This window comes from Anomaloglossus baeobatrachus, chromosome 11 (assembly GCF_048569485.1).
Source record: "Anomaloglossus baeobatrachus isolate aAnoBae1 chromosome 11, aAnoBae1.hap1, whole genome shotgun sequence".
Taxonomy (NCBI): domain Eukaryota; kingdom Metazoa; phylum Chordata; class Amphibia; order Anura; family Aromobatidae; genus Anomaloglossus; species Anomaloglossus baeobatrachus.
The window spans coordinates 141,837,113-141,854,158 of NC_134363.1; the positions used below are offsets into that span (position 1 = coordinate 141,837,113).

At 44.7% G+C, this 17,046-nt stretch overlaps 1 protein-coding gene across 1 annotated transcript; it reads left to right on the forward strand.

Moving 5' to 3' along the window:
• Positions 1–891: 891 nt before the first annotated feature.
• Positions 892–11,403, forward strand: LOC142256960 (arylacetamide deacetylase-like 4). The gene is made up of 4 exons (XM_075328985.1): positions 892–1,091; positions 3,485–3,707; positions 7,424–7,487; positions 8,178–11,403. The coding sequence occupies exons 1-4, from the start codon at positions 915–917 to the stop codon at positions 8,932–8,934; spliced, it is 1,221 nt and encodes a 406-aa protein (XP_075185100.1). The 5' UTR covers positions 892–914; the 3' UTR covers positions 8,935–11,403.
• The last annotated feature ends 5,643 nt before the right edge of the window (positions 11,404–17,046 follow it).

The window sequence follows — 17,046 nt, forward strand, 5'->3', positions numbered from 1 at the left end:
CTCATGAATATTCACTGCATCGATTTCAGACCCGGAAATAACAGCAGTGGTGGGGATAGGTAAGTATACCAGCTCATGCTGGCCGTTGGCTATCCGGATGTCATACGGATAGCACATGGACAGCGCACGGAGAACACATACGTACCTTCACCACAGACAGTACAAAACGTTACTGGTTTGTACGGACGTTTAAAGGAGGCCATACAGACACACTCTTTTGACAAAGTAGAACAGTATCACCTAGCTGTAAATAAATGTATACATTTGTAAGTAGAATAACAGAGAAACAGCTCAATACAGAGTTATGTCTTATAGGGTTATTCCCTATAGCTGATATTGCCATCTCTCTTACCTCATGTGCAGGGCATTGCAACTTAGGTATCCATGGTTACGACCACAAACTATCTACAGTAACTGTCACTGTATGAATGGACATAACCATGGACACCTAAGCTGCAATACCCTGCACATGAGCAGGAGAACTATACTACATTTCTAATTAGAGGCATTTGCTAATATTATTATTACATCTAGTACATATTGGGATAGGATCTTGGAGACGGGAATACCCCTATAACAAAAAATGTAAAATAATTAAAACAGATATTTCCTAGGGAATAGTTGGGGCAGCAAGAAAGTCCTTTGTGAATGACATGGAGCACTGGTCTTAAGGGGTTAAATATGAGTGTGTCATTGTTGGGGCTGATAAGGAAGAGCAGAGGTCTTGGGCAGGGAATGTTCAGGACGATCTGTAAAGGGAAGTTGTTTTTGTATTTAAAAATGTTATAACTTGGATTGAAATACTATTATGATATTGCTATAAATATTTGGTGCTACTTCTCCTTTAAGAGCCTACAATTACTATAGAGAGGATCCAGGAAGTGACAGGAAGAAACAGACAAGAATCTGCAGCGATGCTCGGAGTATTGGCCGCTCCGCTCTGTGCAATCTGCATTTTTTTTGTATTGTGTCTTTTGATATTTTTGGGGGTCACCTGGTATGAATCCTCCAAAGCGGAGTACCCCCCGGGGATCGCAAATCCAAAACTGCTGAAGACAATTCACACATTTGTCACCGGCACCTTCATCCTGGTGAGTCCAGAGTCTGAAGCTGAAGAATGTCTTATTGGCGTTGTTTGTTATTTCTCCGGTCTATGTTATCTTACATATCCACAGTATTTTCACTTGATGTATTTTATTATAGATCTCTTTAGAAATTGGCCAAGATTCCTCAGGAATGCTGCCAGACGCGGCTGTCATGTTATACATCCCATTTTTAGCAGGTCATAACAGCCAGGGCTGTTAGGGCTCTACTAACTTCTAAAGACGCTTGTCATGAAGGGGTGTATACTTCTAAAGGGCACTTTACACACAGCGACATCGCTAGCGATGTCGCTGGTGAAAGCACCCGCCCCCGTCGGTTGTGCGTCACGGGCAAATCTCTGCCCGTAGCGCACAACATCGATAACACCCGTTCCACGCACTTACCTGTCTAGCAACATCGCTCTGGCCGGCGATCCGCCTCCTTTCTAAGGGGGAGGGACATTCAGCGTCACAGCGGCGTCACTAAGCGGCCGCCCAATAGAAGTGGAGGGGCGGAGATGAGCAGCTGTAACATCCCGCCCACCTCCTTCCTTCCTCATTGCCGGCGGCCGCAGGTACGATGTAGTTACTCGTTCTTGCGGTGTCACACATAGCGATGTGTGCTGCCGCAGGAACGACGAACAACCTGCGTCCAGCAACAGCAACGATATTTGGGATTAGAACGACGTGTCAACGATCAATGATTAAGTGAGTAATTTTGATCGTTAATGGTAGTTCGTGCGTTTCACACGCAACGACGTTGCTAACAAGGCCGGATGTGCGTCACGAATTCCGTGACCCCAACGACATCTCGTTAGCGATGTCGTTGCGTGTAAAGCCCCCTTAAGACTGCAATAGTCAGTAAATGTGGTATTTTGTGCTGATAGCTAAAGTTATGGCCAAAAGTAATGGCACCCTTGAAATTGTTCCAAAAAATCTCAGAAAATTATTGCAATTACACATTTTGTTATACACAAGTTTATTTCCTTTGCGTGTATTGTAACAACACACAAAAAAGGCAAATGGGACATAATTTCACACAAAAGCCCCAAACAAAATTGTTGCCAGCTTTCCAAATCTGTGGGTGAACAACTTTGTTTCAGACAAAGTAACAGGTGTGGGCAATATGAAAATCACACCTGAAACCAGATAAAAAGGGGAGAAGTTGAGTCAGTCTTTGCATTGTGTGTCTGTGTGTGCCACACTAAGCATGGAGAACAGAAAGATGAGAAGAGAACTGAGGACATGAGAACCAAAATTGTTGAAAAACATCAACAATCTCAAGGTTACAAGTCCATCTCCAAAGATCTTGATGTTCTTTTGTCCACAGAGTGCAACATAATCAAGACGTTTAGAACCCAATGTAGCTAATCTGGAAGTGGACGGCAGAGAAAAAATGATGAAAGAATGCAACACAGGATAGTAAGGATGGTGGATAGGCCGCTCCTATCAAATTCCCAAGAAATTCAATCTGTGCTTCAGGCTCAGGCTGTATCAGTTACACCTACAAAATATACTCCCCAAAGGGGATTGGTCCAAATAAGAATGAAAAACCTAAAAGTGTGTAAAACCCTAAACCAATAGGAGATGGTGAACTATAGGAATTACACAAAGCTTTGTGTAATCCCTATAGTTCACCATCTCCTATTGGTTTCGGGTTTTGCACACTTTTAAGTTTTTCAGGGTGTATCAGTGTCAGTGCAAACTAACCGTCCACATTGGAATGAATAAAAAGCAATGGAGGTGACCCAGGATGACCCCAATACTGACACTGAGAGATAAAAAAATGTAGACTGCAGTTTGCCAAAATGTACGTGAGGAAGCCAAAATCCTTCTGTTAAAGCATCTTGTCTACAAATGAGACCAAAATAGAGCTTTTTGGTAAAGCACATCATTCTACTGTTTGCAGAACATGGAATGAGGTCTACAAAGAAAAGAACACAGCACCTACAGTCATATATGGTGGAGGCTCAAAGATGTTTTGTGGTTGTTTTGCTGTATAGACCATGAATGGAGAGTAGGCCAACTCTGTCCCAGTCAGGATGGGGCTGCATTTATTTTTTGGAAATAACCCTTTAATGTTTTTTACATTTATACTTACTACTCTCAGTCTTATAGTATTGTTTTGTGAAGTTGACAAAGGCTTTTCTTCATAGGAGATCTTACACACTGGCTACAATACTAATATACTGCAGAATGCAGACAGGCCCCAATGATATACAGTACGGTGGAGACAGCGTATGCAGCCACGACCCACACTGCATGGAGCGGTCTCCGCTCATAGGCCCGCGCCAGGGGGCACTAAGGGGTTAAATAGTGATTGCTTAACAAAGGCAACTGATTGCAGCATGGACAATCTCTTTAAGGTTATGTTATCACTTTTTCTTGTCTTCGCTCTACAGGGGAAGACGCTTGATAAACTCAGAATATGGAACATCGCGGGATTTTTTAATTCTCTAGAGAAAATATCAGTGCCTAAGGTGAAGGACGATCCAGAGATCTTCACAAAAAACGTACAATTTGGAGGAGTACCGGTGAGAGTCTACCAGCCCCGATCTCCTTCAGCTGGTGGCAGAAAAGGAGTCATGTTGCTTCATGGTGGGGGATTCATGTTGGGGAGTATTGGTAAGAAAATCAATCTCTATGGTTCAAAGATTGATCTATTTTGCAAAGGGATGTCTGACTCCTTACCTATTCATTTGTCTAATGGCTCATGCACTCAGTTATATACGGTAAAAGTTCATCCACGCAGAATATCTGTAAAATCCACAGGTGCAAAATCTGTACCACATCTTGCAGATTTCACTGCATATATAAATTGCAAAAGGGTTAAAATCTGGATTTGGAATTTTAAGTGCCACTCAATTTATGCATCAGAATTTGTCGTCAGCGTGTAGAAGAGATTACATAGCCAGGGCCGCCACTAGGAATTTCAGGACCTCATACTGGCAAAATGTTTGGGCCCCTTTGAAATACCGCCCAGGCTCCACCTCCACCTCTCAAACCTTCCATACTCTTACTGACATTTTTGGAAAAATATGCGTGAATATATATATATATATATATATATATATATATATATATATATATATATATACATTGTTTCCATCAATATCCTGTCCACCGCCATTAACTTGAGAACGGCGGCAGCTATAGGCACAGAAGTGGTGTCTAGGTATAGTAAAGTACCCATGCGTTACGCAATGAAACCACCTTTAGCGCCACTTGGTGGAAAACAACGGAGTTAGCATTTTTATCTCGAAAACGGAACGGGATAGAGAAAAAAAGTGAATTACAAACTTGCAGGGCATCATCAATTCAATACGAATCGACACCTTGCATACAGAAATGCTATGATATGAAACCCATGACCCCCCCCCAAAACATTGAATGCTGGTCACGCATATGGCGCTCATTAAACTTTGATGCTCAAAGTGGCCCCCGTCAGCTGCAATGCACATCTGGCCTCTGCACAGCATACTGTATCTTGCTGCACGCTGTGCAATATGGTAGGTGACACATTTGCACAAGCATCTGTGATACGTCGTCGTAGGTCCTGCAATGTTGGTGGAGGGGTCGCATACACCTGCTGTTTGATGTGTCGGGGGCAATCTTCTCAGGTTAATGGCGGTGGAAAGGATATGGGTGGACACACTGTATATGTGTGTATATATATATATATATATATATATATATATATATATACACAGTCATGGCCAAAAGTGTTAGCACCCTTGAAGTTGTTCCAGAAAATTACGTATTCCTCTTAGAAAATTAATTACACCCCCCGACACTGCCTCTCTCCATAATACAACCTCTACACCGCCCCTCTTCATAATATATCTCCCACATTGCCTCATGTATAATACGCCCCCCACACACTGTTCCTCTGTATAATTTCTCTCTCACACACTTCTCCTCTGCATAATATCCCCCCCTAAACACACTGCTCCCCTTTATAATATCCCCACATGCACATTGCTCCTCTGTATAATATTCCCCAAACACACACTTCCCCTCTGTATATTATTCCCACACACACTGGCCCTCTGTATAATATCCCCCCACACACTGACACTTTGTATAATATCCACACACACACACTGCCCCTCTGTGTAATATCCCTTAAGTACCCTACTCCTTTGTATACTATCCCACACACAAGCTGCTCCTCTTATATAGATGTATATATATATGTATATATATATATATATATATATATATATATACATATATATATACATATATATATATATATGTATATATATCCTCCCACACACTGGCCCTTTGAGTATTGCCCCACACACACTACCCCTCTGTATACTATCTCCCACACACACACATTGCCTCTCTGTATAATATCCTCCTGGTATATATGTCCACTTCCTTGCATATATGTCCCAATCCTGGTATATATGTCACCATGCTGGGCTCTTCCTGGTATGTATTTGCCCATCCTGGTTTATTGTCTCTTTCTTAGCACATATGTCCTCCTCCTGGTATATATGTCCCCATCTTTGGACCTTCCTGGTATATATGTCCCCATCCTGGTTTATTTGTCCCTTTCCTGGTATATATGTTCCTTCCTGGCCCCCTCCTGGTATGTATATCCCCCTCCTGGGCACATTCTGGTATATATGTCCCAATACTGTCTTATTTGTCCCCTTCCAGCATATATATCCCCCCCCCGGGCATATATATATATATATATATCCCCCTCCTGGGTACATTTTGGTATATGTGTCCATCCTGGTTTCTGTCCCCTTCCTGGTCTATATGTCCTTCTCCTGGTATATATGTCTCCATTCTGGTTTATTTGTCCCCTTCCCAGCATATATGTCCCCATCCTTTGCCCCTCCTGGTGTATATATATCCCCCTCCCGGGTACATGCTGATATATATGTCCCCATCCTGGTTCTTGTCCCCTTCCTGGTATATATGTCCTCCTTCTTGGGCCCTTCTTGGTGTATATATATTCCACTCCTGGGCACATTCTGGTATATATGTCCCCATCCTGGTTTTTGTCTCCTTCCTCGTATATATGTCCTCTTTCTTTTATATAGGTCCCCTTCTTGGGCCTCCTCTCATATATCTGTCTTCCGCAAAAAGGGAAAAAAAACCAACACATTTTACTCACCCACCCCCACTTCCCATGTCGGGATCCCTTTCGGCTAGATGTGCGCCCTCTGACGCTCATCTCAGGTGGGGCATACATGTTCATTTACATATTTGTCATTCTGAACTTGGGGTAGAGGGGCATCTACTTTGAGTTTATTGAGGAATGGTCACATACACATGATTTTTATTAGATTTTGATGACATTTTTTGATGTCTGATAACTATGGAAGCTGTGCTTTCATAATAGAGATATGTTATGAGCGTGACACTGTGTACAATCTTATTTCTAAGTGGGTGTTGGGACACTTTTAAACCTCCTTGCAACCTTTCACAGGAAAAGAGGTCTTGCAACCCCCATTGTTCAGTAAAGGTTGGGCAGCAATCGTCACAAAGGAAAGGTGAGACAGGGGACCGCCACTAGCATAGTTTCAATACCCGACTTTTTCTCTTGTTGTCATGGTTTTGTCACGGGTGACAGACAGTACTGTAGTGTCCGGCAATAGAAGATCACAGCGTTTCGCTGCGCAAAATGCTGCCTGACTTTCTATTGTTCCTGCTGTCAGTATTCAGTGTACTAGGCAGCTCCTCTGCTGTGTTTTCGTCCTTTTCCCTTTAAGAGCCAGCAGAGAGCTCCTCTTCCAGCTGCAAATCATCTGTATTTCCCTTTGGGTTTAAATACTTTCATTTTCCCTGGACTTTTGCTGGTGATATTCAGTTCATTCAAGCTCTGAATGCAAGCAGGTGGCTTGCAGTCACCTGTGGTGTTGTTGCTGTAACTTTGCTGAGCTACTACCTGAGTCATCTGTGGATTAGTAGTTCATGCATTTTCCTCTGTGTGTCCTCCATGCTGTCTTCTTTAGCGTTTAGTGGGGTTGACTAACAGCTCATCCCATTCGTTCCCTATTTAGGGCCCAGCACTAGGGATACCTAGGGTCAGGTATCCGACTTGGCGAGAAGCCTATCTAGGGTGGTGAGGGAACCCAGATACCAGTGGTAGGCTTGGTCAGGGGTCACCTTCCCTAGACACAGGGTTTCCCTTACCTTTTGCCATTCGCTTGGTACTTCCCCGTACCTAGTGTGACACTTGTAGCTAGCAGTATCCTCTACATAAGTAAATATGATTATTATGGCCATTTTTTAGAGGATCCTCATATAGGAGAGGTTTTTTTTTTACAATGATAGAGTAATGGATCCCAATAACTAATGTCTTATATTTGGTTTAGACTTGTATGACTCTTTCTGCCAATACATAACGAAGAATTCTGGAGCCGTGGTTGTCTCTGTTGGGTAAGGTGACAAGAGTCCTCTTTTCTTTTCCTCATGTTTTAATTAACGGGGATCTATCGCTAGGTCAAAAGTGTCCAGTTTGTGCTCTCATTTTATTCCCACCGAGTATTAAGTATTTTGTTTTTTCTAAATTCGACATTCGATTCCAGAGATATGGATCTTTATAATTAGTTCTAATTTTCATGGTCTTCGCGAAAAGGGTGTGACTTATGGGATAATTATGGAGAGCAGCCTAAAGACTCGCCCCCGAGGGGATCTTGCAAGCCACGCCCCCCCGGTAAAGACCAAAAAAAATTATCACCAAATAAAAAAGCCAAGATCTCTGGAACCGTTTTGTGAATTCTAAAAAAACAAAGCAAAACAGAGAACAGAATATAATGTAGAGAAGGCACTACCTGCTTCAGACAACTTCTGTCTATGTACGGAGGATTCCCAACTTGGGGCCTCCAGTACTTAGGGCAGAGAGTACCTCTAAAAAATGTCTTTCTTTGAGAAGGACTTATTTTGCACATGGCTCATTTTTATGGAGGATTGGAGTAATTAATAATATCTAATGCAAAGTGCCTCCAGATTATATGAACTGGGTAGAGGTGATACTCAATGCATATGGTGGTCTTTATGATTTAGAAATCAGGGGTCATACCTGCATAATAAAGGTACATTGAAAACATTTTTGATTGATAATTTTAGGTACCGCCTGGCACCCACACACAGATGCCCAGCTGCGTTGGATGATTGTGTCTTGGCTACAGTTCACTTTCTGAAGACGGCTGAAGAACATGGCGTCGATCCTTCCTCTGTTATAATATGTGGAGACAGTGCCGGGGGCAATCTTACAGCTGGCGTTTGTCAAACCCTTGTAGGTAGATCAGATCTTCCAAAGCCTCTTGCCCAGGTGATGATGTACCCAGTGGTCCAGATGGCGGACTTCAATTTACCCTCCTACCAACAAAACAAGATGGTTCCTTTGCTACTCCGAGAGCAGACTCTATACTACTTAATTACATATATAGGTGGCGATCCTTCTTTGTCGAAAGAAATGATAAAGGGCAGCCATGTTCCTCCTGAAATAAGACAAAAATTAAGTAGGTGGTTGAGTTCTGAAGAATTTAAGGCCAAAGGCTACAAACCTCACATCATGGCGCCATTTAATAAAGACATTTATGAGAAAGTTAAGAAAGCTTTTGACCTTCCATGTTCTCCATTGTTCTCCGATGATGATGTGATCCGGCAACTACCACAGGCCTACATACTAACATGTGAGTTTGATGTTCTCCGTGATGATGGGATACTCTACAAGAAACGTCTGGAGGACAATGGAGTCCCGGTCACATGGTATCATGTTAAAGATGGCTTCCACGGAGTTGTCAACTTCTTCCATCACCCTGATGTGGTGTCTGGAAAGCTGGCTATGGATAATGTTGTTTCTTTTATAAAAAACCTTTGATACTTTGTACATGTGAAAATATGTGTATTTGATTATAAGATAAAGCCAGAAAACAGAAAAGTTCACATTATGTTATGAGGTTTATTACACAATTGTAACCTAAAGCTGGGGCCCCTGTGCTCACCCTAAACCTGGAGGTACCCTTGATGGTAGGGAGATCCAGGTCACCACCCTAGGCCCTATCTCCTGTCCTCATCCCTGATGTTATAACCCCCCTCCACAACCCACCACCCAGGGCGAATGAGCAAGAACAGGAGTCAACACCCCACCAACAAATATGGACAGACAGGGGTAACAACAACAACAAAACCTACTCATACACATGGCAACCATGCACAAAGGAGCCACAAAAAGTGCACGAGGGGAGACAATATAAAAGGGGGGAATGACAGACAACTGGGGAACTTACAGACCAGAACAAACACAGCTGAGAATGCTGCAGCAGACACCAATGCGGCAGTCAAAGCACTACTGAGAGTATCAACACAGCTCCTTCCACCTCCTGGCCAAGCTTCCTAATGATAGAAAATAACTGGCACCCTCTGGTGGATGTTGAGGGTATTTATAGGACCAAGGATGGTCCGACCGGAATCACCTGACCAGGAGCTGCTGGAAGGAAAGCTGGCATTAACCCTCTCCTCCCCAAAGGAAAGGGAGTTTAATTTAATCTGCAGAGTCCCACAAAATTAAGTGAGACTCTGAGCCAGTACATGTCGCCACAATCTGCCACAGATGGAAGTTTGTCACAGTGGTTTGACACAAGGAATGCAACAGTTGTAGCCCATGTCCTGGATACGTCTGTGTGTGGTGGCTCTTGAAGCTCTGACTCCAGCAGCTTCCACTCCTTGTGAATCTCCCCAATTTTTTTTAACAACTTTTTCTTAACAGTTCTATCAAGCCTGCATTTATCCCGGTTGCTTGTGCACCTTTTTTTTACCACACGTTTTACTTCCACTCCACTTTCCATTAATATGCTTGGATACAGCACTCTGTGAACAGCCAACTACTTTAGCAATGACCTTTTGTGGCTCACCCTCCTTGTGGAGTGTGTCAATGACTGCCTTCTGGACATCTGCCAAGTCAGCAGTCTTCCCCATGATTGTGTAGCCTACTGAACCAGACTAAGGGACCATTTTAAACGCTTAGGAAGTCTTTGCAGTTGTTTTGTGGTAATTATTCTAAGTTTGTGAGATAATCACTTTTGGGTTTTCATTGGCTGTAAACCATAATCATCAACATTAACATAAACAAACTTTTAAAATAGATCCCTCTGTGTAATGACTCTATATAATATATAGAAATAGATCCCTCTGTGTGTAATGACGCTATATAATATATAGAAATAGACTGTATGTGTAATGACTCTATACAATATGTAGGAACATATGCGTTTCTCTTTTTGTATTGAATTACTGAGATAAATTAATGTTTTTATGATAATCTAATTTATTGAGATGCACCTGTATATATATATATATATATATATATATATATATATATACATATACATACATACACACACATCTACTGTACACTCATAAAAGTGAAAGAGTCACAATGTCCCTGTACAGCCGCTGTACTCACATACCCACTATCACAATAATCTCAGATAAAAACATTATTATTATGTTCCTCATTTTCATGCTGGCACTGTGGAAGAATAGCAGAGAGCATGGTGGTATGTCTAAAAGGAAGAGGAGGTAGGGAATAGAGCTGCAGTGGCGGAGGCTTCAGATCTACCATAGCTCTTCAGCCACATTTGCATATCAACTCAAATGCTGATTTCTCAGTAATCGGGGAACGGACTGGTCATGTAAAGGTATTGCTGGACTTGTTTTCGAAAGAGCTACATGTACATGTAAATAGGTTTGGGTGTGAAGCCATGTTGACAGATTCCCTTTTAGTACCACTATCAGTCTCAGACAGTATATATATGTGAGAAAATGATTGGTGTCATTCAAAAGTACAACTCATCCCACAAAAACACTGAAGCTCCCATATGACGATGTGGCTCTTAGGCCTCATTCACACGTCAGTATTTCTCCCTCAGTGTCTGTATGCCAAATCCATGAGTGGAACTTACAGATAAAGTCTATAATTGAAAGATTGACCGCTGTTCTGTGTTTTGGAGACGATTGTGGTTTTGACAAATACTGGTGAAATACTGATCAAATATACTGATGTGTGAATGAGGTCTTAGAAGAGGAGAAAATGGAAGTGCAAAATGAAAATTAGCAACTTCTATTTTCCACAGTTAAAAATATATAAAGTATTATAGTTTTAACCTAAACAAAGTTGGTAAATGTACTAATGTAATAAAATCTTAAAAATGCTGACCTTTTGATTTATTTTTAATTTTACACACTAGGGGGAGCAGCTGCTGACATAAGCAGTGGGGAAAATAAGTTTTTCATACGCTGACGATTGTGCCTGTTTTTCCACTCTTCAACTAACAGAATAAACAAACAAAATCCAGAAAATCACATAGTATGATTTTTTTTTTAATAATGAATTTGCATTTTATTGCATGCAATAAGTATTTGATCACCAGTCAACCAGCAAGAATTTTGGCTCTAACAGACCTGTTGTTTTTTTTTTAAGAATCTCCTACTCTGCACTCACCTGTATTAATTGCACCTGTTTGAACTTGTTCCCTGTATAAAAGACACCGGTCCACACAGTCAATCAATCACACTCCAACCTCTCCACAATGGGCAAAACAAAAGAGCTCTCTAAGGACACCAGGGACACCATTGTAGATCTGCACAAGGCTGGGATGAGATACAGGACAATAGGCAAGCAGCTTGGTGAAAAGGCAACAACTGTTGGCACAAATTATTAGAAAATGGAAGAAACACAAGATGACTATCAATCTTACTCAGTTTGGGGCTCCATGCAAGATCTTGGGGTAAGATGGGGTAAGGAGGATTCTGACAAAGGTCAGAAATTGGTTCAGAATTACATAGGAGGACCTGTTCAATGACCTGAAGAGAGCTGGGTTGCAATATGATACTGAACTTTCTTGCTAATTGAAAAGATGTCTCTCCCTTGAGTGCAATAAGATCATGCAGTGGATGAACACAATTCTCCCATTGTTTCTTGGGGTTGATTGCATGGCAAAAAAGTTTTCCCAAGTATCCAACTTTTATACTGGAGAATATAATATTTAAGAAGTGATTTTCCAAGTAGTGGAAAGTGGAAACCCCTTTAAATATGTCTTGGTGTTACGCAACAAGTGTGACGTGCACATTTCGACCAACCAAGGTCTGCCGCACAACAAAAAACACACATAAAAAACACCACAGACAAGGGGGAACACCGGGGAAACAATAACAATGGTGGTCCCTGGCACTAGTGAGAGGGTAGATAGACACCTCCTAACCTCACCTGCAGCTGTCACTACTCTCCTAATCAGTCCCTATACACTCTCCACAACTGTTGCCAAACAGCATTCTGAGTCCCTGAGAAACCCTATAGATGCCCTGACTAGTGAGAGGCAGGTGAGGTTCACTAGACCAACTGCTGCACTAAAGAGACAAGAGGGTAGGAGAGACAAACAGGGAATAAAGAACCAAAATGGAGAGGATACAACTTCTGGAAGATCCACAGCAGCTTCCTTCCTCCAAGGCGGCTTTCATACAAATGGTTTGTATTGTCAGCAAAGCTTGCTGGGAGACCTAACTACTTAAACACAAGGGGGTGTGTCTACAAAGCAAGTGCAGCTGACCTCAACTGCAGCAGAGCTGCAAACAGAAAAACTGACATTTAACTACTTCCATGCCAAAGGAAATGAAATAACATTTAAATGTAGAGTCACAGATAGAGATAAGGGGCTCCAGTCCTCAATCTGCCACTAGTTTCCAAAAACAGGGAGTGACAGTTGGAGCATGAACACACTGAGAAGATTTGGATGATCTTCGAGACATCTTCCTGTTCAAATATTGTTCTAGATTGGTGTCTAAAGAGGAAGAATGGTAAACTCTGATATGAAGATGACTCGCCCACCCCGGGGCTATGGGACACCAGGTGCCGGGCCGGACTAGTCCAGGGGTCGTCAGTGGTGGCTGGGCCCGACTCCGTACCCTGGTGGGGTCAATTAATATGGCTTCAGTGGGGGTGTTTAAAGTTTATATTATATTCGTGACACCACCTGTGGTTTGCGGCTATTAAGCCGCCGCTGCTGTATGGGGCCTCCGGGGCTGATGTAATGACAGCTTGGATGGTCCTGCTCCCCACAGGTGGAGCGGTACCCCGGGGCACAGTTGGTGCTCGTAAGAGTCTATGGTGTGATGGAAGTCTATGGTGATGTTGTATGAATAATATGGTGCAGGGCCGACAGGGCAGTGAAAGAAACAGGCACAAACAGTAGTCTCTTTACCTTCTCCTCTTTTACTTGGCAACAGTTTAGTCCTGGGAGACCGTCACAGGTGGTAAAGATGGTCCGGCCGGCCTGGAAGTGCCTGGGGGTGATCTCTTTGGCCAGTGGAGTATGAGGACTACTCCCTGCTCTTTCTTTTCTTCTACAGGACCCTGCACTCTGAAATTAGCAATGGCCCTCTTGCTGCTGGGACCGGTGGTTCGTCCCTTTTTCTGTGTGGTAGGCTGCGCAGGCCCTCTCTGGTGCTTCTCTGCTGGAGTCTACACCGGGCCCTTGGGATGCAGCTGTACCTTCAGATTGCTTCTGGGTCAGGGGGCTGCAGCTCTCCTGCCCTCCGGATTCGGCCACCAGGGAAGGATTTTATACCCTGGCAACCACAGACTCCAATGTCTGAGTCTCTTCTGTGCCTCTCTGCAAATCTTGCTTCACTGGGCCAAGCTATTCCAGCTCTAGGCCCCAGTTCCACAGGACAGCACACTCTGCGTCTTCACTCTCTGGACTCTCCTCACAGACTGAACTCTAACTCCTCCCTCAGGTCAGACTTGAGGAATGCTCCCTGGAACTCCAGGTTCAGAGCTCCCCCTGCTGGCCTGAGGGAGAAACTGCGTTGGATATTGAACTTACTGGCCAATGATTCCCCCAATTACCTCCAGGCTCAGCATTAACCCTTTGGAGGGGCAATGCTGTTGTGGCGACCAGGTCCTGGGGCGCCACAAAGACCCATTGCTTCTGTAATATTGTCTTCATTAGTGATGATGGTGATAATTGCTCTTTAAGGATGTTCAATCGGAGGTAATGAAAAGGAGACAGCAAGTTGTAACAGCTTTCTTACCAGCCAATTAAAAAGTGCTGTAGTCATCAGCAGAGGGAAACTGCCAATCAGCATGTACCTCTCTCTTGGATTGTCCAGCCCCCGAGGAGTGGTGAGGAATACAGTAGTGCATACATAGCAGTTCATGAGCTGCAGGCAGTAGACAGTGCTAGTGCCTAGGCTCTCACTTGCCCCTGCAAGTGATTTTAGGATCTGTGATAGTCTGGGGAAAGCAACACCCTGTCGGACTAGTCCTGGCTCATTCGAATATATCGAAAAACGCATAAAAATGTTTTTTTCATGGTATAGAAGTGTTTGTGTGTCACTGTGTTATCAAGTAGTGATAAACCAATTTATGGCCTCCAACACACATCCGTGCTGCTGGTATGTGTTTGGTACGTTTTTGCACGTACCGGCGGCACGGAGACACGTACACCAATTTTGCCCTATGGTAACAGGCACACACACGTAAAACCACACGGAACGTGTGTCCGCGTCATTTGTACATGTGTGCGTTTTTCCACACGCTCGACATGTCCGTTTTTCTCCGGCATCTCGCAGGCACAGACCCGCTAAAGTTAATGGGTCCATGTCTGCACGTATGTGACACGTAGCATGTCCGTGTTCTACCCGTACCGTCCGTGTGCGTTTTTTGGGAGCGATGTCAATCAATCTTTTTTGTCTGTGGTTGTCAGTCAATCTCCCTCTGTTGGTCGTTTGGGCTCTCCCCCTCTCTCATACTTACCGATCCCCGATCACCAACGCGGCACTGCACAGCTGTTTAAAAGCTACGGCGGCTTTTACTTTTTTGAAAAAGCCGGCCGCTCATTATTCAATCTCGTATTCACTGCTTTCCCTGCCCACCGGCGCCTATGATTGGTTGCAGTCAGACACGCCCCCATGCTGAGTGACAGCTGTCTCACTGCAACCAATCACAGGCACCGGCAGGCGGGTCTATATCATGCAGTACAGTAAATAAATAAATAATTAAAAAAACGGCGTGCGGTTCCCCCCAATTTTGATACCAGCCAAGGTAAAGACACACGGCTGAAGGCTGGTATTCTCAGGATGGGGAGCCCCACGTTATGGGGAGCCACCCAGCTTAACAATATCAGCCAGCAGCCGACCAGAATTGTCGCATCCATTAGATGCAACATTTCCGGGACTCTACCCAGCTCATCCCGAATTGCCCTGGTGTGGTGGCAATTGAGGTAATAAGGGGTTAATCATGACAGGTGTCTCCCTGAGATACCTTCCATGATTAACCTGTAAGTTAAAGAAAATAAACACACACATCCAAAACATCCTTTATTTGGAATAATACACAAAAACAAACACCCACTGTCACCACTTTATTAAGCCACAAAAACCCATCCAGGTCCGGCGTAATCCACGGAGGTCCCACGACGCTCTCAGCTCTGCTACATGAAGGTGACAGGAGCGGCCACATAACATGACCGCTCTCTGTCAGCACCACGCAGCAGCTGAAGTGAGCCGCGCAATCAGCGATGACGTCACTCAGGTTACTCGTGGCCACCGCTGGATCCTCCAACTATGACAGCAAGTCGCCCAAGTGACATACGTGTGCTGAGCAATCTGCTAAAAAAATCACAGGTTAGTTGCGGTCTCAGGTGAAGGACTCCAGCTAGCCGCGGGTAGCCTGAGTGACGGCAGCGATAATCACGCCACTAACTTCAGTCACTCAGGGGATTATCGGTCACCGGTGAGTCCATCACGGGTGACCGCTAATCAGGACGCCACACACAGACAGAGCCGTGGTATGACAATGAAGTCGGGCGAAGTTCATCCGAGTTCATTCTCATCCCACGAATCGGTCTGTGTCGGCTGTCAGCGGGTATGTAGCAACGACATTTTACATCACACACGGATCAACACAAACGGACAACACACGGACATTACACATACGTGTGCCGCCCCGTGCCAGCAGCCGACGCTGCTCGAGTACGGACCTTCAGAGGTGGTGGCTCGAGGGTCTCCGGACCCGGGAGCTTCGCAGACACGCCGAGTGAAAAGGGGGATGGACTTATATGTACGTTGTAAGTTCGTGATGCCACCCACGGTGTGTGGTGAAGTGGGACACAACCGCTGCTGTTGCGGGACACCCGGGGGAGATGTTGTGCAGCAAACTGTTAACCCCTCCGTGGGCAGGGATGGTGGCCCCGGGACCCAGTGGCTCAGATGCAGAGGGAATGACGACCACAGGGGGGTGTTGGTGTACTCACTGTTAGTAAATAACACACGAGTCTGTGGTAAACCAAGGTGGTGTTGGCTGGTGCCACGGCCAGCTGTACTCAGGTTCCCCCACCCGGCTGGTGGTCTCTATCCTTCTCCTGCACTGTTTGTTTAAAGAATGACTTCCCAGTTTATAACGTAGGAATCCCCTCCCGGTTGGATGTGGCATAAGGAGCTGTGCCCGCAGACGCTGGCCCGTGGGATCTATGGGCCTTGGCGGTGACCGCTTATCCCCAATCGGTGGGCTGTTGTCTTCTATGAGGGACTTTGGGTGGGACAGAACCTCTAGTCCTGGCCTCAATCGGTTAAATAACCAGCTCCAGTCGATTCTGGTTTCTGGCTTCAGGGTCCGAGTACACCCCTTTATGCTACGGTTTCCGGGTCGGTTCCCCGTGTCGGTACCGGCGGGCTACAACCCTGGCCCGGCACGCCTCGGTTCCACCGAGCCGTCTTTCCGTCTCCTGCTGACGGAGACCACCGTCTGCCTCCTAGCCAGTGGTACCAGGGCTCCAACCCTGGCACCTTCAAATTGAACTCTCTCTCCTGCTGCTGGGAGTAAACCTAGCCCCAGCTCCTCTCAACTTGAACGTCAACACTGAACTGTCTACTTTCCCGCCCTGGGCTGTCTAAACCCCTGGGTGGGTGTGCACCAACCGCCTGGCCACGCCCA